General features: G+C 46.9%; 1 protein-coding gene and 1 non-coding gene across 2 annotated transcripts; both read left to right on the forward strand.

Moving 5' to 3' along the window:
* Window positions 1–5,631: 5,631 nt before the first annotated feature.
* On the forward strand, window positions 5,632–5,735 carry LOC117095539. The gene has a single exon (XR_004442067.1). It is a non-coding gene; the product is annotated as a small nucleolar RNA U13 (small nucleolar RNA).
* Window positions 5,736–17,923: 12,188 nt separating this feature from the next.
* On the forward strand, window positions 17,924–21,647 carry CXCR1 (C-X-C motif chemokine receptor 1). The gene is made up of 2 exons (XM_033230297.1): window positions 17,924–18,053; window positions 19,719–21,647. The coding sequence occupies exon 2, from the start codon at window positions 19,752–19,754 to the stop codon at window positions 20,805–20,807; it is 1,056 nt and encodes a 351-aa protein (XP_033086188.1). The 5' UTR covers window positions 17,924–18,053; window positions 19,719–19,751; the 3' UTR covers window positions 20,808–21,647.
* The last annotated feature ends 2,157 nt before the right edge of the window (window positions 21,648–23,804 follow it).

Below are 23,804 nucleotides of genomic sequence, written 5' to 3' on the forward strand. Positions count from 1 at the left end.
AAGTTGACAGAATTTCACTGACTGTCTACTTGTACATCTACTACCTATATTCTGCCATTAACATTTTACCTGCTTTATCTCCTATTTATCCATTATCCATCCCTATAGCCATTAATCCATTCTTTTGGATGTGTTTCAAAGTAACTGTGGACAGCAGTATACTTCTGCCTAAATACGTCAGTGTGTACATCATTGATTAGAGATCAATATTTGTTTATAGTTTTTTTTCTTTTTTTTTTTTTTGAGACGGAGTCTCTGTTGCCCATGTTGGAGTGCAGTGGTATGATCTTGGCTCACTGCAACCTCTGCCTCCCAGATTCAAGTGATTCTCCTGCCTCAGCCTCCCAAGTAGCTGGGATTACAGGCATGTGCCACCACGCCCTGCTAGTTTTTGCATTTTTAGCAGAGATTGGGCTTCACCATGTTGGCCAGGCTGGTCTCAAACTCCTCACCTCAAGTGATCCTCCCACCTTGACCTCCCAAAGTGCCAGGATTACAGGCGTGAGCCACTGCACCTGGCCTTTAGTGTTTTCTTTTGATGTAATTCCAATGCCCATCAATATAGAAAACATTATCATCATTCTTAAAAATCCTCTTGTATCCCCCTGTGGCTGGTTTGTCTCTGCCTCCGTCCTCCCAGAGGTAACTTCTGCTCTGATTATTTTCAGATTAGTTTCGCCTGTTCTAGAACTTCATAGAAGCGGAAGGCTTCTTTTACTCAGTGTAATGTTTTTAAGATACATCATGTTGTGGAGTGTATCAGTAATTCAATCCTTTCTATTGATGAGAATGATTCCATGGTATGACTATTCCACTGTATGTTTGTTTAGCCATCCTCCTATTGATGGACACCTGGACTGTTTCTAGTTTTTGGCAATTATCAATAAAGCTATTAATATTTTTGTGAACATCTTATTTTCATTTCTCTTGGGCATATTCCTAGGAGTGGGATTGCTGGGTCAGAGAGTAGAAGTATGCTTAATTTTATAAGAAACTGCCAGACCTTTTACCAAAGTGGTTGCACCATTTTACATTCCCAGCAATTATATGTGAGGCTTCCAGTTGCACCACAACCTCACTAACAGTCGATATTATCATGCTTTTGTATTTTTAGTCATTCTGGTGATTGGGTAATGATGTTTCTTTTCTTTTTCTTTCTTTATTTTCTTTCGAGATGGAATCTCACTTTCACTCAGGCTGGGTCTTAGCTCATTGCAACCTCTGCCTACCAGGCTCGAACAATCCTCCCACCTTAGCCTCTCCAGTAGTTGGGACTATAGGTACATACCAGCATGCCCAGCTAATTTTTGCATTTTTTGTAGAGACAGGGTTTCGCCAAACTGCCCAGGCTGGTCTGAAACTCCTGGCCTCAAGCAATCCACTCGCCTTGGCCTCCTGAAGTGCTGGGATTACAGGCGTGAGCCACCGTGCCTAGCCCGCATTGTTGATAAAACCTTCCTTTCCCTCACTGGATTGCTTTGGAACTTTTGATGAAAATCAAGTGATGGTGTAAGTTTGGCTCTATTTTAGGATTTCTTTTACATTCCAGGTTTAGCTGAGTTTTGCCATGAGCTCAGTGTTGTCAAATCTTCAATTTTTTTTTTTTTTGGGACAGAGTTTTGCTCTTGCCACCCAGGCTGGAGTGCAATGGTGTGATCTGGGCTCACTGCAACCTCCGCCTCCTGGGTTCAGGTTGTGTATATAAGTAAAACTGTCTCAGCCTCCGGAGTAGCTGGGATTACAGGTGCATGCCACCACGTCCAGCAAATTTTCATATTTTTAGTGGAGATGGGGTTTCGGCATGTTGGCCAGGCTGGTCTCAAACTCCTGACCTCAGGTGATCCACCCGCCTCTGCCTCCCAAAGTGTGGGGATTACAGGCGTGAGCCATGGCGCCAGGCCCAGATCTTCAAAATTTTAAAGGACAGTGTATAAATCCAGATGTTTTTAAATGTGAAAAAGTCTCAAGTTTTAAAAGTTAGAAACCAATTCTAATTTAAACAAAGAAACCAATCCCATGCAGTCAAAGAAACTCATCTGCAGGCTGAACTAGATGTGTGGCATTGGAACAGGGAGAGGTAATTTCAGCAGGAATCTGGATATACGTGTATCTATTATATATACATTATATATTTTATAAACATATATATATTTTATATGTATATAAAAAAGTATAAATCAAGGGTCTTATTTTATTTTATTTTATTTTTTTTCTGAGACGGAGTCTCGCTTTGTCGCCTAGGCTGGAGTGCAGTGGCACAATCTCAGCTCACTGCAAGCTCTGCCTCCCGGGTTCCCGCCATTCTCCTGTCTCAGCCTCCTGTGTAGCTGGGACTACAGGCGCCCGCCACCTCGCCCGGCTAGTTTTTTGTATTTTTTTTTAGTAGAGACGGGGTTTCACTGTGTTAGCCAGGATGGTCTCGATCTCCTGACCTTGTGATCCGCCGGTCTCGGCCTCCCAAAGTGCTAGGATTACAGGCTTGAGCCACTGCGCCCGGCCAAGGGTCTTATTTTAATTGAAAGGTAATGGGAGTGTTCTCAGGGCAAGTAGGTGGGTTCCAGTGGTCAGTGAAAGTCAATAAGAATTCACTGCAAGGGTGAAATTAAAGCCCATGGGTCAAGGTTTCTTTGGTGCCTAGGAAAGTGGAGGAGCACATTTGTGAAGCTATTAGAATCACATTTAGAAACCATAAGGACAGGAAGGGCTAAGGGGAGGCACTGAGTGGAGGCAGTTGACACACCAGTGACAGGAAAGACACAGGGCCAAGAAAGCCCAAGGTGAGCTGATTTGGAGAATCTGGAGCAGAGGGAATAAAGAGAATCACAGGTCTCTAAACCCAGGGCCCAGAAGATGCTCTCTGGAATTGGCTGAAGGCTTCCTTGGCTCTGTGGATGGAAATTGAGACAGAACAGCCAGAAGACATACAACTGCACATGCCAGAGCTTAGAGCAGGTTCTCAGGTGCACCACAGGCCTCCTGCCACCATGGTTGAATTACGACTGTTTAACATTTTAAAATTATTTTTTCAACGTTGAAAATGTGTAATGGGAACTATGTCACATGTTTCAAAAATAAAAAGAAAAAATAAAAGCTATTCACAAAGAGTCTTCTTCCCACCTGTCTCCCATCTGCCCAGTTTCATCTCCAACCCTTCCACCCTCCAGCCCCCTGGTCACCATTTGTGAGGTTTATTTTTACTGCAACCATGGGTACCACTTTGGCAGCTGAGTCCATCAGACAGAATGTTGACTATGCAGGTTGGGCCATATCAGGTAGAGCTTAGTACCGCTGGCCACGTGTAAGAGAAAATAAGCAAACCTGTATCAAAGACAGACAAAAGTTTGTTAGAACTTGCTAGAGCCTTGACTCATGAATATGTAAGGGAGTGTTATCAGCGAAGGAAATCGTTCGAGTCAAACTGTGACATGGTGCTTGCTATGGATTCAAAATGTTTGTGTCCTCGCCAAGTTCATATGTTGAAGTCCTAACCCTCATTGTGATGGTATTTGGAGGTGGGGCCTTTGGAGAGGTGATAGATTATGAGGGTAGGGCCCCTGTGTGGAATTAGTGTCCTCATAAGAACAGGAAGAGACCAGACCTCTCTTTCTTTCTCTCCACCATATGAGGACACATTGAGCAGACAGCCATCTGCAAGCCAGGAGGGCACCCTCACCATAACCCAATCACACTGGCACCCTGATCTGGGGATTCTAGTCTCCAGGACTGTGAGAAACACACTTCTGTTGTTGAAATCACTGGTCTATGGTATTTTGTTACGGCAGCCCAAGCTGGAGGACCTAAAAACTGTGAAACAATCTTCAGTTCTCTGAAACTTGCTTTCTGTATACGTTTTAATCCCTTGGCCAGTAAGTCCCAATGTGCTGTATTTGAAAGTGTGGGTTCACTCAGAGAGGCTGAGAACCTTCTGGAGAAAGGGTCTGTGGGCTGGAAATGGGGGTTGACCATGGGGACAGGACTGTTAAGTGCTTGGAGCCTGTGACAAATTGAGGAACATGGGACCACATGGGTGATATCGTTTGATTGCTCAGTGCAAACTCTGCTCACACTCCAGCAATGCTAAACTCTCATCTAGGAGGACTTTAAGGAGAGAATGAATGTGTGTGAAAGGGTTTGCAAACCTTAAAGGGTGGTGTTAAGTTCTAGACGTGGGCTGCCTAATGCAAGTTACAATTGCACTTCCATGGGGTAGAAGAATTTTCACATAGGTTACTTCCTTGGGTGCCTCCAGTTATTTGGTTTGATTTGGAGATAATGCTGCCCTCTCCTGGACTTGCAACTCCAGACCCTGGCCTCCAAGAGTAGATTCTGCACCTGCCCCTGCTTCTCTCCACAAAGCAACCTTGCTTGATCTCAGGGGTTTTCAGAACAGTTAGTGGTCTCCTGCTTTGCTAAGTCATTTCTTACAGCCATGGTGGACTTAACTTTCCCTCCAGTGTTATTTCCCAGAGACTGGAGGCAAGAGAAACATAGGGCAAGTCACTGGTGGGTCCTCAGTTTCTAGAAATAGAATCCTTCTTTTCTTCTTTTCGTTACTTTCAACAACTGTTTATTGCATCCTCTACTTGCCAAGGAGATGTGTAATGTCTTCTAGGCACATGGGATACAGTGGTCAAAATAGATACGGATCCCTGCCCTCATGAAGCTTATATGCACCAGAGGAGAGAGAGAATAAGCAATAGCCTGTATAACAAGCAGATGGTGTAGTATGTTAGGAAGGGATGCGTGTGTTAAATTGATCAGGGCAAGGGACGTCAGGAAGGCTGGGGGAGGTGCAGCTGCGGAAAGGGGGACAGCATGGGCCTCAGCAAGAAGGTGGGTTGGAGAAAACACTTAGAAGAGACGAGGGAGTTACCTGCAGGAGCAGCTAAGGAAGAGCTTTCTGAGGGAGTGAACAGCCAGAGTCAATGCCCTAAGGCAAGACTAGTGCAAGGCCAGTATGTCTGGAGCTGAGCCACAAGGGGCAAAGTGGAAGGGGTTAGAAGGTGTTATGGATTGAAGAGTGTCTTCTCCCTGCAAATTCGTATTTTGAAGTTCTAACCTCCAGTACATCAGAAGGTGGCCTTATCTGGAATTGGGGTTGTTGCAGATGTTATTAGTTAAGCAAAGTCATTAGAGGGGGGACCCTAATCCAATGACTGCTGTCCATATAAAAAGGGACGCAGAAAAATGCACAGAGGAAGAATGCACCATGAAGTGGAAGGCAGAGATTGGGGTGATGCTTCTACTGGTCAAGGAACACCAAAGATTGCTAGCAACCACCGAAGCTGGGAAGAGGCACAGAACTCTCCCTTATAGCCCTTGGAAGGAACTAACCCTGCTGCATTTTGGTTTCGAACTTCTGATCTCCAAAACTATGAGATAAGAAATTTCTGTTTGTTCAAGCTGCACAGTTTGTGGTTGTTATAGCAGCCCTAGCAAACAAATCCAGAGGGGTAATGAGGTGGGATGAGGGGAGAGGGTAAGGGCAGGGAGATAGAGTAAAGCCTTGAAGACCATTTAAGGACTTTAGCTTTTATCAGATTCACTTTTTCTCATGATGAAGTGTGATTTATTCCAAAAATTCAAGCATTATTCAACACTGGAAAACCATCAGTATCATTCCCACACTAGATACTTTAGTAACTCCTAAGCGTGATGCTTGGGTGTTCACGTGCATGCGTGAGATGTGCCTCCCTTAAACCTTGGCACAACATCAGCATGTTACCCATCTGACATGAACAAAATACATATAATTCTCATACGAATGTACCTCAGAATAAAAAGTCATATAATTATCTTAATAAGCCTTTGACAAAATTCAAAACATTTTTTTTTTTTTTTTTTAAATAGATGAGAGGCTCCCCATGTAGTCTGGGCTGGTGTTGAACTCCTGGGCTCAAGGGAGCCTCCCACCTCGGCCTCCCAAAGCACTAGGATTACAGGCATGAACCACCAAGCCTGGCTCAAAACCTATTCTTGATTTGAAGAATAAACTCAGTAAAATAAAATACAGATGGTTTCCAACTTATGATGGGATGACTTAAAAATTTCCACTCTATGTTGGATTTATCAGGACATAATACCACGGCAAGTCAAGGAGTTTTTGTAGGTGCTTTCAAAGCAAATATTAACTGAACTCCAGATTTTATTTGGATTTGGTCTGTTTTTCCATTACCCCCTCTTTCTATTCCAGGATCCAATCCAAGACACTACATTTCATTTAGTTGTTAGCTCTCCCTGATCTCCTGTGGTCTGTGACAGTTTTGCTCAGTTTTTTCTTGTTTTTTTTTTTTTGTTATGACTTTGACAGTCTTCAGAAATACTGGCCAGATGTCCTGTAGAATGTCCCTCAATCTGCCTGATGTTTTTCTCATGATGACGCAGAGGTTGCGGGTTTTGGAGGGCATACCCCAGAGGTGAGGTGCCTTCTCATCACATTGTATCAGGTGTACCTCAGGTCCATACATCATCCCTGGTGATGTGAGCCTTCCTCACTTGGGTAAGGTAGTGTTTGCCAGGTTTTTCTGCTGTAAACGTAGTTAAAATGCACTTAAAATGTTTAAAGCAAGAGAGTTTGTACTTTGGAGACATTGTGATAAGGACAGGAGACAGGGACATTCTGGGCAGAAGAGGGCAGGTCCTTGGCGAGGGGCCCACCCTCAAGCTGAAAAGCCTGATACCACAGCCTAAAGAGAGAACATACATCCCTGTTTTCCTGCACAAATGTTGCCTTTTTCAAAATCACCCATGGCCTGCCCTGCCCCCATCCTGTGCCCGTAAAAACTCCAGGCTTAGCTGGCAGAGAGAGGAGAAGCAGCTGGATGTTGGAGACTATGGCTGGATGTCAGAAAGAAGTGTCTTGATTTCAGAGGGACAGTTTGATGGTATAGCTTTGGGGGAGGATTACCTTCCCACCCTGTCCCCTTTTCAACTCCCCATCCCGCTGAGAGCCACCTCCGTTTGCAATAAAATCCCCCTCATTTACCATCCTTCAAATTGGTTCGTGTGACGTCTTTTCTTTTGGATGCCAGACAAGAACTGGGGTGCCACAAGTGTGGGTGCTGAAGTCTGTCACACTAACTTCCCACTAAGCTGTTAACACTTAAGCCATCCATGGACAGCAGTGCTAAAAGAGTACTGTAACACTTCCTCTGGGGCTTCAGGGGTTGTGGGCACTCCCGCCAGATGCTGCTGCAGGGCCAGTATAGAATTTGTTTCTGCTGGTGCCTGAAAAGTACTCACCCCGGCTCCTGTACCTGCTCACCTGCATGCTCCCCCTTCCATGAGTGAGGAGTGCAGTAAGTCCTAATGAGTAGAGTTTGCCCCTGTCCTTTGAACTAACGCCAAAGCAGCCAGCTAATTCCAGCACCCACACTCCAGTTCCTGCCTGCAAGGGGTCAGGGAAATATCCTGCTTCAGTTGCAGGATACTAAGAAGGAGTGACAATGATCTGACATGCATTGTAAAAGGATTGCTCCCGCTGGTGTGATGAGAATATACCATAGAACACAATGGGTGGGAGCAGGGATGAGTGGGGTTGTCTCAATGATGTAGGTGAGAAGGGACACTGGGTGGCAGAAGACAGGGCAATAGCAGTGGAGTTGGTGAGAAAACAGGAGCTGCAATTTATTTTGGCAGAGCCAGCAGCAGTTTCTGGTGGATTGAATATTGAGTGTAAGAGATAAAGAGGCATCAGTGATGAGTCCATGAATTTTGGCAATTGGAAGAATAGTTGCTATCCATTGAGCTAAGGTGAGAAATCTGTGCTGCTATTTCTCCCCTCCACTCCTTCAGTATTTCATCTAATGCATATTTAACTGGCATCAAGACTGGCTACATAATTTGCAGTACCCATTGCAAAATGAAATTGTAAGCCTCTTTCTATTTTTTAAAAATTTTTATTTATTATTATTTTTTGAGACAGAATTTCACTCTGTCACCCAGGCTGGAGTACAGTGGCACAGTCTCAGCTCACTGCAACCTCTGCCTCTCGGGTTCAAGCGATTCTCCTGCCTCAGCCTCCTGAGTAGCTGGGACTACAGGTGCATGCCACCATGCCCGGCTAATTTTTGTATTCTTTAGTAGCGATGAGGTTTCACCATATTGGCCAGACTGGTCTTGAACTCCTGACCTTGTGATCTGCCAGCCTCGGCCTCCCAAGGTGCTGGGATTACAGGCGTGAGTCACCACGCTTGTCCTAATTTTTTAACATTAAAATTAAAATTATTATTATTTTTTGAGACAGGTTCTTGCTCTGTTACCCAGGCTGTAGTGCAATGGCATGATCATGGCTCACTACAGCCTCAACTCCCTGGGCTCATGCAGTCATCATGCCTCAGCCCCGCAAGTAGCTGGGACTACAGGCACATACCACCATGCCTGGCTAATTTTTGTATTTTTTGTAGAGACAGGGTTGTGCCATGTTGCCCAGGATGGTCTCTAACTTCTGGACTCAAGTGATCCACCTGCTTCAACCTCCCAAAGCGCTGGGATTACAGACGTGAGCCACTGTGGCCAGCGAGGCCCCTTGTTTAAATGCTGGAGAAAGCTTTTTCCTTTCTTCCTTTGTCTTTCCCTTGACTGGAAAGAGGTGTGTGTGTGTGTGTGTGAGTGTGTGTGTGTGTCTGTGTGTGTAAATCAGTTTATTGATGAAGACACAAAGTCAAGCTTCCCCCAGTCCCCACCCTCCCCAAGAACAGATCCCAACAAGAACAGCGGAATGAGACTCATTCTTAGGGCAACATTTACCTATTCCCGTTTCCCCATTTCCTTCCAGAGTCCCAGGCTTTACGACACAGACACACGGAGCAGACCGGGGTAAGGACAGACACTCGGGGAATCTCTGACCAGCTCTGGTCAGAGCGCTAGGTGTGGGCTTCCCTCGCCCTTTGTATGACAAAGGCATTTGGAAGCAGAGGAGAGGGGAATGTGGGGCAACTCCCACCCCACATCCCCAGTTTGGCCAAAATTGCTGTGGCAGAGGCAACAGTTCTGTCTGCTAGGAGAGAGGTCCTCTGATGGAAGCAGGATCCTTCCCTGACTCCGCTCAGGGGTGTGAGGTGAGGCAGCCACCTCAGGGAGGTAAGTGTTCATCGATGAGCTCAGCCAGGGCAGCTGAGAACAGGAGCTGTTACCCGTCACTGGTGGGGAAGCTAAGAGAAGCCTCACTTCAGGGCTTGAGGGACACATCCTGATACAGAATGGTGTTGTCTGCTTGCCCTGACATACACAGTTTCCTTGGGAAGTATAGTTTGCTTTGAGATGAGAACACTGTATTTGCAGTGTGAACCTTCTTCACCACTTACAGCCATTGATTTCACAAATGAGTCCCAACAAGAGAACTTTATCAATCTGCTTTTTCACCCCACACATCACTGAAACCGCCTTTGGAAAATTATGATTGAGACAGTGAAAGAGATCTAACTTAGTCCACTCCATCTTGCCGCTAACCTCCAAGCTGTCCTTGTTTATTTCTGGGCGTAGGCTGAACTAACTTTGGGAGAAACTCAGTTTATAGTTTATAGTTTAAAACAAAGATGATAACAGCCCTTTCCCAAAGTAGATGTCCTTCTTGCCTGGGGACTAGATGGCCTTTGTAGGGCTAACATTAGCCATAAGATTAGAAATTATAATTTAGGAGTCATGTAGCTGGAGGCTGCAAGATTCTGACCCTCCCTCCTAAGATCAGTGCTTGAGATATTTTGCAGACTCTGTACTTGATGGATCAGCTGGCACCACCCAGATCAATAAACTGGCTCATCTGATCTTGTGGCCCCCACCTAGGAACTGACTCAGCACAAGATGATAGCTTTGACTCCCTGTGATTTCATCCCTGACCAATCAGCACTCCTCACTCACTGGCTTTCCCCGCCCACCAAGTTGTCCTTAAAAACTCTGCTCCCTGATTGCTCCAGCAGACTGATTGGAGTAATAGTAAAACTCCAGTCTCCCACATGGCTGGCTCTGTGTAAATTACTCTTTCTCCATTGTAATGCCCCTGTCTTGAGGAATCGGCTCTGTCTAGGCAGTGGGCAAGGTGAACCCCTTGGGTAGTTAGATCACTGACTGTCCACCTCCCACACACAATCCTGTGCTATCTCCTGTTGCCCATGTGCCTGAGGGGTGGTGAGCGAAGGACATCTTTCCCTTCCCCAACCCCAGGCATTCTTCTCTTGGAGAGTCTCAGGGCTTAGGAAATGGTGTTGGGGGACCCACCCTCCCAAGCTTTGTAACTGGTATGAAGCGGGGTCATTTATGACATGATGAAGCTGGAGGGTAGTTTTTGCTCTCGTTTTCCTCGAGTCCTCCTCTGAGGCCAACACATTAGGTCTGAGTCCAATATGAGGCCTCTGGATGCCGGCATGCCTCTGATTTGAGCAGGGGCGTCTGAGAAGAGCACTCTCAGTCATGGACCCCGAAGACTGAGTGCCAGGCAATGCCACAAGTGCCCAAGATCAAACAGTGCCACACTGCTAACAGGTTGGTGTTTGGGGCATGAAACATTCTTTGACAAATCGTATCCACTGTGTTAAGGTGGGGATATTTCACATCCCCCCCGTCTTTTCAGAGATGACAAGAACTGCTTGAACCTCTGGAGTAATCTTCATATGCCCTGCAGCCCCAGTAACAAGAAGAAAGAGCAGATTGAGAACTGAAGGGATAAAGAGAATTTGTGGCATGTCTAAGCTCATTTCATCGTTGTATTCGCTGGACAGAGTGTTTTTTATTTGCTTTTAATGTTGCAACCCCTGGGGCACAGGGATACTTGTAGGACAAGTTCAGACCGTCGTGGGAGCCTGAGTCCCGATGCTGACCCTCCCTGTGGCTGCACCAAGGTCACCTCCAGGGGGTGAGGACTGTGGTGGTCTTGGGGCTGGGGAGTGGGTAGCTGAGACCTCATCCCTCAAGGCAACAAAGGTAGGCCAGCATGTGAGCTGAGGCTCCCAGTATCTGTGCATGATCCAGTGGACTTCACGTGTTTTTTTACTAATTTGTAGTTACAAAACAATCTTTTTTTTTTGAGAGGAAGTCTCACTCTGTCGCCCAAGCTGGAGTGCAGTGGCATGATCTCGGCTCACTGCAAACTCCGCCTCCCAGGTTCAAATGATTCTCCTGCCTCAGCCTCCCGCGTAGCTGGGATTATAGGTGTGTGCCACCATGCCCGGCTAGTTTTTGTATTTTTAGTAGAGACAGGGTTTCACTATGTTGGCCAGGCTGGTCTCGAACTTCTGACCTCGTGATCCGCCTGCCTTGGCTTCCCAAAGTGCAGGGATTGCAGGCGTGAGCCACCATGCCCGGCCTAAAAAAAATTTTTTTTTCTTGGTAGAGATGGGGGTCTCGCTATGTTGCCCAGGCAGATTTCAAACTCCTGAGCTCAAGCGATCCTCTAGTCTTGACCTCCCAAAGTGCTGGGATTACAGCCATGAGTCACTGTGCCTGGCTGACTTCACTTGTAAAACACACATTCCAAGATAAAATTATTAAGATTTATAAGACAGTGACTGTAGAATATCAGACCCTAAGTTGGGGCTTTTCTGAGCCCAGGTCCCAGGCACCTGCAGAGGTCACACACCCCTCCTTGTGTCACACACTTTGCTGGGCACCAGGGATGCAAACTAGAATCCTTTACAGTTCTTGCCTTCAGGAGGGGCCAAGAAAGAAGGCAGGGGAGCTTTATGAATCATGACCACATGCCAGGCTTTGTGCCCGAGTCCTGCCTACTGATACTCCAGTGGGAGACACAGACTCCTAAAAATAAGCATAGAACAGTCTGATAAAACAGCAGCAGTGGAGAACTAAGTGGTGTGGGAGCCCAGAGGCAAAAAAGCCTGCAGGTTTCAGGGCTGAGGAGGGAGGAGCCCAGTGGGGCGGAAGCTCAGAGTCCTGGGCATCTGCTCACAAATGGAGCTGTGCAGGCAAATTGGAGTGAGGGGACGGGAATGACTGCCGCAGTGGTATTTATTTACTGATTTTTATGAAAACGGCTAAATATGTATTTTTTTTCTTTTAGTTTTTGAAACCGAGTCTTGCTCTGCCACCCAGGCTGGAGTGCAATGGTACAATCTCAGCTCCCCTCCGCCTCCCGGGCTCAAGCGATTCTCCTGCCTCAGCCTCCTGAGGTGCTGGGATTATAGGCACATGCCACCATGCCCTGCTAATTTTTTTTATTTTTGGTGGAGACGGGGTTTCACCATATTGGCTAGGCTGGTCTTGAACTACTGATCTCAAGCAACCCACCTGCCTCGGCCTCCTGAAGTGTTGGGATTACAGGCATGAACCACTGCGCCTGGTGTGTATTGTTTTGTTTTGTTTTTTTCTGATTGCAAAAGTAATGCTCATTTTAAAGATTGGGCAACATCAAAAGACGTAAGCAAGGAAGCAAATAGCTACAATCCCAAATATCTACAGTCCCCAAGATAACCCCTGCTAACATTTGACTACATTTCCCATGTTTTCCCTGTGCATATACATATATGTGTTCGATACAAAATGTTATACTGTACATTCTGCTTGTTAATCTTTATTGCCACTGGCATCTTATTACAAACATTTTCCATAGCATTAGTTATAGCTGTACATTATTTTAAATAGAAGCATAGTGTTTCATTTTATAAATCCAGTATAATTTGTATAAACATTTTTTGAAAAACATTGAAATTATTGCCGTTTTATTATTATAAACAACCCTGCGATAAACTAACTTCCTTCCTTCCTTCCTTCCTTCCTTCCTTCCTCCCTCCCTCCCTCCCTCTCTCCTTCCTCCCTCCCTCCCTCTCTCCTCTTCCTCCCTTCCTCCCTTCCCTCTTTTAGTGGAATTTCAGGGTCAAAGGTTCTGCATTTTTGGGTGTGTTTGATACACAGTCCCCCAACGGGACCACAGGGGGTTGTGTACTAAATAAATAAATAAAGTGACCATAAGAGCCTGGGCAACATAGCAAGACCCTCATCTCTAAAAAAGTGTTTTAATTATCTAGGTGTGGTGGCACACACCTATAGTCCCAGCTACACGGGAGGCTGCGGCAAGAGGATCGCTTGACCCCGAGAGTTCAAGGCTGCAGTGAGCTATGATCATTCCACTGCACTCCAGCCTGGGAGACAGAGTGATGTCCTGTTCTGAAAGAAACAAGAATAAAGGAAAGTGGGCATCTGAGCCCTCGTTTGAAGGAAACCCTCCGGAATGGATTCAGCAATCCTCATGAGGGACCCAGAATTCCCTGCTTTGGAGCCAGCCAGACCAGGATGAACTAAAAGTGACTGAACACTTATTATCTGCCAGACACCGTGTCAACCACTTTACACATATTAACTAATTGATCCTGATGCCAATCTTACAAACTAGGTCCTACTTTTATTATCCTTTTACAGGTGAGAAAACTGAGGCACAGAGTGAGCATCTAAGCTGCCCAAGAGCATACATCTAGCCAGGGACAGAGTTAGGATTTGTACCAGCTGGTTTGGTGCTCAAGCCTTCCATCATCACACCACCTTGGAGAGGTGAGTATTATTATCCCCATTTTTATAGATAAGGATATTTTGATAAATGTTAAGAGATGCCACATTTCACCAGTTGACTGGCATTCAGGCTGCACCTGTCACAGCTTTCTTCGTGGCATTGGGTGTTCTGCATAGAATATAAAAATGCTTTCCTATCACCATCAAGATCACAAACTGGTAAAGAAGAGCCAGTATTTCCATCCTGGTCTGTCTGGCTCCAAAGCAGGGAATTCCAGGTCATTCATGAGAATTTTCTGAATCCATTCTGGAGGGTTTGATTCAGATGAGTGTTCAGATGCTCACTTTCTTTTTTAAAATTTTCTTTCTTTCGGGACAGTATATCACTCTGTCTCCCAGGCTGGAGTGCAGTGGAGTGATCACAGCTCACTGCAGCCTTGAGCTCCTGGGCTCAAGCAATCCTCTTGCCTCAGCTTTCCATGTAGCTGGGACTATAGGTGTGTGCCACTACATTCAGATAATTAAAATATTTTGTAGAGATGGGGTGTCACTATGATGCCCAGGCTGACTTTATTTATTTATTTAGAGACAGGATCTCACTTTATCACCCAGGCTGGAGTGCAGTGCTGTAATCATAGCTCACTATAGCCTTGATCTCTCTGGCTCAAGCGATCTTCCTGCCTCACCCTCCCTAATAGCTGGAACTACAGGCACTCACCACCATGCCCAGCTAATTTTTACTTTTACTTTTTATTTTTAGAGAGATGAGGTCTTGCTGTGCTGCCCAGGTTGGTCTTGAACTCCTGAACTCAAGCAATCCTCCCACGTTGGCCTCCCAAAGTGTTGGGATTACAGGCATGAGCCACCATGCCTGGCCTATTTATTTATTTGTTATTTTATTTTTTAAACTGAGATTGCAGGAAACAATTTTTAAATTTAATTTATTTTTTAAAACAGAGATTGCAGGAAACAAATATGCTCATTTTTCAAGGTCCTTCTCTGGCTTCCTCTGGAGATTGGAGATCAGGGCTGGGAGGTCTGCACCTGGCCAGGTCACATGTCTGTCAATGCCCCTGTATCTTTACCACTGCAGCCTGGACCCAGTGTCTCACTGACACTACTTCCTGCTCCTCTCATCCTAGACCATGTTTGGTTTCCAGAATTCTCACAGTTGGGCATGTTTTGGTTGCTAGTAACAGAAAAGTCAACCTGAACTGGTCTTAACAATAAAGAGAATTTATTGGCTTATGGAACTGAACAAAGTACAGAGAGAAGATAGCCTCTGGGCATGGTTTGTTCAGGACTCCGGGCCTGTTTCTCTGATTCTCTCAGCTGTGCCTTCTTCTGTATGTTGGTTTCTTCCTTGGACTGTTTTTGCCATTTATGGTAGCAAAATGGCTGCTGTCTGCAACAAGACTATATACTTGCTTTTCCGCAGTGATTGAGCAAACATCTGACCTTTGCTCTGACCGGATCATCTCAGGTCACAGACTTACTCCCTGAGCCTGTTGCTGTAGTTATGAGGATGTCACTGGGGAGAGAGGAGAAACCTCCTTCTACCCCTTTCCTCCACTTTGATCCCAGATCCAAGTGGATTCTTCTGGAGGAATGAGAAGAGATGCTTAAGCTGGCATAAGGCTGATTCAGGGACAAAATAGATGTTCTTACAGCCATATTGTGCTGTTCATATGGTCTGTGTAGAAGCCACCATGTTTGAAACAGAGTGGTAAGAAGATGTCACCCAAAGAGACGCCACATTTTGCCGGTTGACTGGCATTCGGACTGCACCTGTCACAGCTTTCTCTGTGGCATTGGGAGCTCTACATGGAATGGAAAAATGTTTTCTCAGCAGGAGCATTCTAGGCCATTTTAAGAGGGCACAGTTATAAGTGGGAAGTGAGGTATAGAAGATAGTTCGGGTGGGCTGACTCGCTGGAGCATTTTAAAGTGGGTAAAATTTTATTCTAAACTCATCTATATGTGCTTTCTCCCTCCTTCAGTAAAATGCTCGTCCTACTGCGAAGTGAAAGGTTCTTTCCACCCTTGTCCTCCAGATGCAACTTCTCCTGGAGACACCCGCATCGCTGTTGCCCTCACTACACTCATGCAGCAGGGCTACTTCCCCTTCACTCCTCGGGCTCCAGGAGACCAGACCCTTCCCTAACCCCTCAGTGATTCCTTGAAATACACTGGAATGGTGAACCGACTTACTGAGGGTTTAGGAAAAGCATAAGGGAATTATACACCAAGAAGAACTTCACACCGGGTATTAAATATACCTGCTCTTGGTTGGCCCTGGTCTTTCTCAAGGGGGTGTCTCGCAGGGGATTCCCTGTCCAGCTACTGCTGCCCCCTTGTGGCAAAAACTATCCTTCTCCCAGCCTCAGGGTCATTCTTGAGTATAATAGGCAGGTGTTTTGCAATCTAGGCCCCCGTCTTTTTTCTCCTGTGTCCCCAATGACTATTTTCTGCCCTCGGGGCTGCTTTTACCCTAGATGATTAATAGAGGGAGTCTCCCACCTCCTGGGACTATCCCATCTTTGACTCCTTTCTAGTCTAGGCATCAGAGCACAATAGTCCAACATCAGTAAAAGCAAAGCGTGAGTGGCTATTGTCTCCTTGCACTTCCTGTTACCATTTATGAATGATAAAAGAGCCCAGGAGGAGAGCACGACTTAGCTTAAAAAATAGGCTTGCTGCCTGGGCATGGTGGCTTATGCCTGTAATCCTAGTGCTTTGGGAGGCAAAGGCAGAAGGATCACTAGAGGCTAGGAGTTCAAGATAAGCCTGGGCAGTATATCAGGACCCTTTCTCTACAAATAATTAATAAATAAATAATAAAAATAAAAATAAAATATAAAAAAAAGAAAGCCAGATGTAGTGGCTCTTGCCGGTAGCCCCAGCTATTCAGGAGTTTGAGGTGGGAAGATTGCTTGAGTACAGGCATTTGAGGTTACACTGAGCTATGATCACACCACTGTACTCAGCCTCGGCAACACAGTGAGAGCCTGTCTCTTAAAAAAGGAAAAAATGGGCCGGGTGCAGTGGCTCATGCCTGTAATCCCAGCACTTTGGGAGGCCAAGGCGGGCGGATCATGAGGTCAGGAGATCGAGACCATCCTGGCTAACACGGTGAAACCCCGTCTCTACTAAAAATACAAAAAAATTAGCCGGGCGTGGTGGCGGGTGCCTGTAGTCCCAGCTACTCGGGAGGCTGAGGCAGGAGAATGGCGTGAACCTGGGAGGCGGAGCTTGCAGTGAGCAGAGATCCCGTCATTGAACTCCAGCCTGGGAGACAGAGTGAGACTCCATCTCAAAAAAAAAAAAAAAAAAGTCTTTCCAGTGCAGAACTGTAGGAATCCACGGTATGATAAATTTGGCATTTGTGGTAGGGCAGGATTTATACTTGCACAGACTGGCACTAGCTCCAAACATGAGAGGAAGGTTGGGAAGAAGCAATGCCAGGCAGACCAGCTGGGCTGTGTGGAAGTGAAACTATCAGGCATACCAGTGACTTTAGTGTGTAGCCAAAAGCAATAGACACTGAGTTGTGGTGGTGACGTATGGTCCATGAATCACAGGCGCAATGTCTCTCTTCATTTATTCTACAATCATTGATTGAGCACCTTCTGTATTCCCCGAAAGAGAACATAAAAATGAACTGAAGAGGGTTCTTGCTGTCTCATGGCTCCCAAGCTAGAAGAGGGCTGACTTGTAAATGCCTCACAGTAGGGTTCATGTTATATGGAGAGGTGACGAAGGTGCCAGAAGACTCAAGCTAGGGGACAGCTATTAGCTGCTGGAGGCAGCAGGTGGGTTCCCAGAGACACTGTTCTCCATTACTGAGATAGGGGCAGCAGTGACCTTGACCCCAGCTCTTCCATTCGTGGACTGCCCCAGCTCTGTGGTCTCTCTGCTAACCAGCCAGCCTCTGGGAGTGGCCTATGCCCTCAGCCTCAGAGCCATTTCAATCAACTGGTCATTGTCAGTGATTGTGCAAAAGAGTGGCTGGAGGCAAAGGAGGGTTCGTGTTCCCTTCAAATCCCCACCAGGCCACCTCAAAGAAGGCTGCAAAATAAGTAGAGATCGAGGGCCTGCTGTTCAAACACAACTCAAGTGCAGTCCTCCTCCTCTTTCCCGTCGGATTGCCCCCAAGTCCCTCCTACAGGGGACTCCTTCTGAAGTCTCTGCTGTAAGTCAAATCCTTCCCCCTTTATTCTTATCAGACAGTTGCAAGTTTCTACAGGTGATCTACCAGGGAATTTAGGAATAAACAAATGGAAATAAATTCAAGAAAAGGAAAAGAATAAAAACGATCATCCATAGAGTGGAGAACTCAGATAATGGATCCTCAACCCCAGCTTCACACCTGGGACCCCCGCTTGGTCATATGGACCCTGGCAGTCTCTAATCACCAGTCTGTGATTCCTTGACTTAAACTGTTCTTCCCCAAATGTAGACATGGGTGGGACTCAGAAGGGAAGTGTCGTCTGACGTGGTTTCCTTATTTTCCTTTATTCATCAAGGGCCCTCTAGCTGTTAAGTCACTCTGATCTCTGACTGCAGCTCCTACCTTTGGACACACCTGGCCAGTGCCTCAGGTAGGAAGCCGCCTCCGCTTGCTAGGACTTTCTGTGGGGTAGGGCTGCTCGGCTCGACTTTATTTTGGAAAATGTGTTCATTTCTGTGGGAGCCGAGGATTTCTGCTGCCCGCTTCCTCTCTTGTGATCACCACTCATACATAGAGGTAGCAGGTGAGGAAGACAGCCTCCTCATCCTCTCTTTTTATACCTCACCCTTTTGTGGAAAGAGGCTGAGAATTCCCCAATTTGACGTTTATTGCTTCACCTTAAGACTTTGTCTTTGGTGAAAATGCAAACACTGGTAGGGAGGGAACATACTAAAATGTGTGGATCTCAGTGGACTCATCATACACCCTCAGGCCTGGCAGCAAATGAGAAGTGGACGACTCTGTCTTCCTCGATTTGCAGATGAGAAGACTGAAATCTATGGGGGTACGAGACTCCATTCAAGGTCATGAGACTTATTTATTTACTAATTTTTTTGAGATGGAGTCTTGCTCTGTTGCCCAGGCTGTAGTGCAATGGCACGATCTTGGCTCACTGCAACCTCCATCTCCCAGGTTCAAGTGATTCTCCTGCCTCAGCCTCCTGAGTAGTTGGGATTACAGGTGCACGATACCACACCCAGCTAATTTTTTTGTATTTTTAGTGGAGACGGGGTTTCATCGTGTTGGTCAGGCTGGTCTCGAACTCCTGACTTTATGATCCACCTGCCTCGGCCTCCCAAGGTGCTGGGATTACACACGAGACTTATTAATAGTAGATTCAGGATAGAATGAAGACTGGATGCTAGGTGACTTTACAACCAACTTGGGTGACTTTCCAAAGGTTTTCAGACGGCTCTCTGGAGAGCCCTGGAGCTTCGAGGGGCTCTTTAGGGGCCATCTGGGTTGGGAGGTTAGCACACTTTGCCCCACAGTGGCTTAGCTTTTATCTGTTTCACATACTGGGCTTCTGGGAAGATCTTATTTCAGCAAAATATTTCACAATAGGAAATACATTTGAAAACTCTTGAACAATTTTGTGTATTTTGTCAGGGGTGGAGGGTTTCAGGGACCAAGATGGAGACTTTATCTTCTCAAATACTTAAAACTCTTTTAGACAGAGGAACAAAATGTGTGCTGCTCATTTAAAGACAAGGCTTAAAATATACAGTTTAATGCAACGTGTTGTTATCACTTCCTTCCCCAGTAGATTTTAAGGAGGGTAAACAAGAATCAGGGAGAACATAGGGAAGGAAAGAGTAGAAGGGGCCACCTGGGAACAGGTTTGCCTTCTTGCATTTTGCTTAATGCTGGCCCTTCCCTGAATGTCTAAGACCAACTTGGTTCCCACATCTGAATGCACAGACACAGCTGAGGATGGAGAAGGCTAAAGAGGGACAGAGGTAGAGAGACATAGGCTGAGAGGAGGCAGTTGTAGGTTGAGCTAGGGCTAAGGCGTTTTCCCCATATTCCCCATATTACCCCATACTCAGGCCAGGCCTTGGAATTGTGGAAGGTGGAGAGCACTGGGAAGCCAACCTCCAAAGAACCCCAGGTCAGAGGCAAAGGAGGAAGGGGGGCTCTCGTTGCCAAAAAAACAGGGAAGCAAAGGATATCCCAGTAACTGCTCTCTCATCCTTGATGACAATGCCTTGAATCCAAGCTACTAAATCACATTTCCTTCCTTCTAACCTTCCAACTAGATCAAATCATTGCTGAAACTGAAGAGAACATGTCGAATACTGTAGATCCACAGATGTGGGATGATGACTATGATCTAAATTTCACTGGCATGCCACCTACAGATGAAGAGTACAGCCCCTGTAGGCTAGAGACTGAGTCACTCAACAAGTATGTTGTGATTGTCACCTATGCCCTAGTGTTCCTGCTGAGCCTGCTGGGAAATTCTCTCGTGATGCTGGTCATCTTATACAGCAGGGTCAGCCGTTCCGTCACTGATATCTACCTGCTGAACCTGGCCATAGCCGACCTACTCTTTGCCCTGACCTTGCCCATCTGGGCCACCTCCAAGGTGAGTGGCTGGATTTTTGGCACACTCCTGTGCAAGGTGGTCTCACTCCTGAAGGAAGTCAACTTCTACAGTGGCATCCTGCTACTGGCCTGCATCAGCGTGGACCGTTACCTGGCCATTGTCCATGCCACACACACACTGATCCAGAAGCGTCACTTAGTCAAATTTGTTTGTCTCAGCTGCTGGGGACTGTCTATGATTCTGTCCCTGCCCTTCTTCCTTTTCCGCCAGGCTTATCATCCAAACAACTCCAGTCTAGTTTGCTATGAGGTCCTGGGAAATGACACAGCAAAATGGCGGATGGTGTTGCGGATCCTGCCTCACACCTTTGGCTTCATCTTGCCACTGCTGATCATGCTGTTCTGCTATGGATTCACCCTGCATACGCTGTTTAAGGCCCACATAGGGCAGAAGCACCGGGCCATGCGGGTCATCTTTGCTGTCGTCCTCATCTTCCTACTCTGCTGGCTGCCCTACAACCTGGTCCTGTTTGCAGACACCCTCATGAGGACCCACCTGATCAAGGAGAGCTGTGAGCACCGCGGTGACATTGGCCGGGCCCTGGATGCCACTGAGATTCTGGGATTTCTCCATAGTTGCCTCAACCCCATCATCTATGCCTTCATTGGCCAAAATTTTCGCCATGGATTCCTCAAGATCCTGGCCACACATGGCCTGGTCAGCAAGGAGTTCTTGGCACGTCATCATGTTACCTCCTACACTTCTTCCTCTGTCAATGTCTCTTCCAAACTCTGAAAATCATCGATGAAGGAATATCTCTTCTCATAAGGAAAGAATAACCAACACTCTGAGGTTGTGTGTGGAAGGTGGTCTGGCTCCGGACAGGCACTATCTGGGTTTTGGGGGGACGCTATAGGGTGTGGGGAAGTTAGGAACTGGTGTCTTCAGGGGCCATACCAACCTTCTGAGGAGCGGCTGAGGTACCTCCAAGGACCAGCCTTTGCGGCTCCATGAAAAGGAAGCACCATCATTCCTGTTGAACGTCACATCTCTAAACCCTAACTGGCTAATTAGCATGGTCACATCTGAGCCCCGAATCTGACATTAGATGAAAGAATAGGGCTGAAGCTATGTCCTCATAAGGGTTGGATGCTCTCGTTGGCCCTCTCAGGAGCATCTCTTCAACTCTGAGTGTTAAGTGTTGAGCCACCAGGCTGGTGGCTCTGTGTGCTGTGATCTGAGCTCAGGGAGTGGTTTTCCCATCTCAGGTGTGTTGTAGTGTTGGCTGGAGACATTGAGGCAGGCACTGCCAAAACATCAACCCCCCCCAGGTGCCTTTGTGAGGAGCTGGAAACATATGTTCCCCTTGGGGGTGTTGGGTGAACAAAGAGGAAGAGGGTTTGGATGCCAGATCCATGCCACAAGAACCCCCCTTTACCCCCATGCCCAACATGGCACACACATGTGCTGGCCATCTGCTGAGCCCCAGGTGGACTGAGACAAGCAGCCCTTAGCCCTTCCCTCCTGCAGCTTCCAGGCTGGCACGGAGCATCAGCATCCCCAGAAAGCCATGCACAGCCACCAGTCCACTGGGCAGGCAGATGTTCCTAATAAAGTTTCTGTTCCATGCTTGTCCCTGTGGAAGTATCTTGGGTGTGACAGAGTCAAGGGTGTGTGCGGCATTGTTGACTGTTCCTGCAGTAGAATGGGGGCAGCACCTCCTAAGAAGGCACTTCTCTGGGTTGAAGGGCAGCATTCCCTGGGGCTTTAACTCCTGCTAGAACAGTCTCTTGAGGCACAGAATCTCCTGTTCGTGCCCATACTCCAGGCAGAGGAGGATCCCTTTGTCCACAAGTAAAAGGAAATGCTCCTCTAGGGAGTCTCAGCTTCACCCTGAGGTGAGCATCATCTTCTGGGTTAGGCCTTGCCTGGCTTCCTCAAACTACGTGAGCTTGCCTCTCCCTCCCAAAATGCTTTCCGTGAGTTGCAGTTTTTTCCTAGTCTGTTTTCCCTCCTTGGATACAGGGCCCTGTCAGTTTATTTACTCTATGTCCTTGGTGCCTGGAGCCTATTAAATGCTCAATAAATAATCATCACAGGAATGAACGTATGCTGAAGAGACCACAGCTCATTTTTTTTTTTTTTTTTTGAGATGGAGTCTCGATCTGTTGTCCAGGCTGGAGTGCGGTGGCATGATCTTGGCTCACCGCAAGCTCCGCCTCCCGGGTTCACACCATTCTCCTGCCTCAGTCTCCCGAGTAGCTGGGACTACAGGTGCCCACCAACATGCCCGGCTAAATTTTTTGTATTTTTAGTAGAGATGGGGTTTCACCATGTTAGGCAGGATGGTCTCGATCTCCTGACCTCGTGATCCACCCTCCTCGGCCTCCCAAAGTGCTGGGTTTACAGGTGTGAGCCACTGCTCCCGGCCAACCACAGCTCATTTGCACACCATCTGCTCAAAGCTCCTCCTGTCTGTCCTCTCCCCTTTCAGCCTCCCGCTGTCCACTTATTAAGTTTGCCTTTGTGGTTTAGCTTCATTAGATGTTTATCTGTGTAAAGATGTCCCAAGTGAGAGCTGACGATGTCAGGGCTCTTCTGATAGCAAATGATAGAAACAAAAGTCAAACTAGCTTAAGCAAAACTGAGAGTGTGTGGGTTTAGCATGTATGGGGAAGGATCAGGGATGGCTTGATGTTGGGAATAGGGTGAGGTGCAGAGACAGGACCTAGATCAAGCTTGAGATGGGGATCAGCGATTGATGTTGAAATCAAAGATGGGGTGGGGGCAGGGATGGGGTGGCAGCTTGGGATGAGGTCAGAGAAGGATGAATGCCAGGAATCGGGAGAGATCTACAAGGAGGGAGAGTGAGAGTCGGGGTCGCAGTGAGGTGTTGGGAACAGGGAGATTCAACATGGAGCTGGGACCAGATACAGTGTGAGGCTTTGGAATGGGATAAGTGTGGGAGAGTGGTGAGGCTCAGGGAGGGGGTGTCAGGCCTGGAATGAATGTCAGGAAAGGCTTAGTAGCTACAAGGCTACAGAAGACATGCCTGGTAGGGTCACCACCCCATATGGAGCATCATCTAAGATGCTCTTCCAGGGGCCAGGACTGAGGCTCCTCAGTCTGTCCTGCTTGAGGCTCTCCAGGCAGGTGAGTGAGGAGGGAGTTAGGCACTCGAGCCCTAAGATTCAGCAGAGCCTGATTCAGCAGAGAAGACAAGAAGGATGCAGAGGATGCAGAGAGAATCTAGGGCAGAAGGCTGAGAACTGGGACCTCCTTTTCCTCTCTTCCCTCCTCAAATCCCCCTCAACCTCTCCTACTGTTTCCTCAAAGTCCAACTTCCTCCTTCTTCACCTTATGCCCCTGCCAGGATGATCCCATCAGGGGCTTCAGTAAATAAATTCCTTCAGGCACTTCCATGTTGGGTCCAGGGGAAATGCAAATTACTTATAACAGCATGAAAAATGCTCAGCCTCACTAGGAACTTGGGAAATGAGGCTCAAACAGCAACAAAACAACTCAGAAGTGTTTTAGACAGGGGAAGGATATAGTGGACTCTTCAAACAAGTGCAACATTTTTCGATTAGTTTTTTTTTTTTTTTTAAATGAGACAGAGTCTTGCTCTGTCACCCAGGCTGGAGTGCAGTGGTGCATACACAGCTCACTGCAGCCTCAATCTTCTGAGTTCAGGTAATCCTCCCAACTCAGCTTCCACAGAAGCTTGGACCAGAGCTGTGTGCCATCATGCCCAGCTAATTTTTTTTTTTTTTTTGAAGCGGAGTCTCGCTC

The sequence above is a fragment of the Trachypithecus francoisi genome, unplaced genomic scaffold, assembly GCF_009764315.1.
Source record: "Trachypithecus francoisi isolate TF-2019V2 unplaced genomic scaffold, Tfra_2.0 Lachesis_group13, whole genome shotgun sequence".
NCBI classification, from domain to species: domain Eukaryota; kingdom Metazoa; phylum Chordata; class Mammalia; order Primates; family Cercopithecidae; genus Trachypithecus; species Trachypithecus francoisi.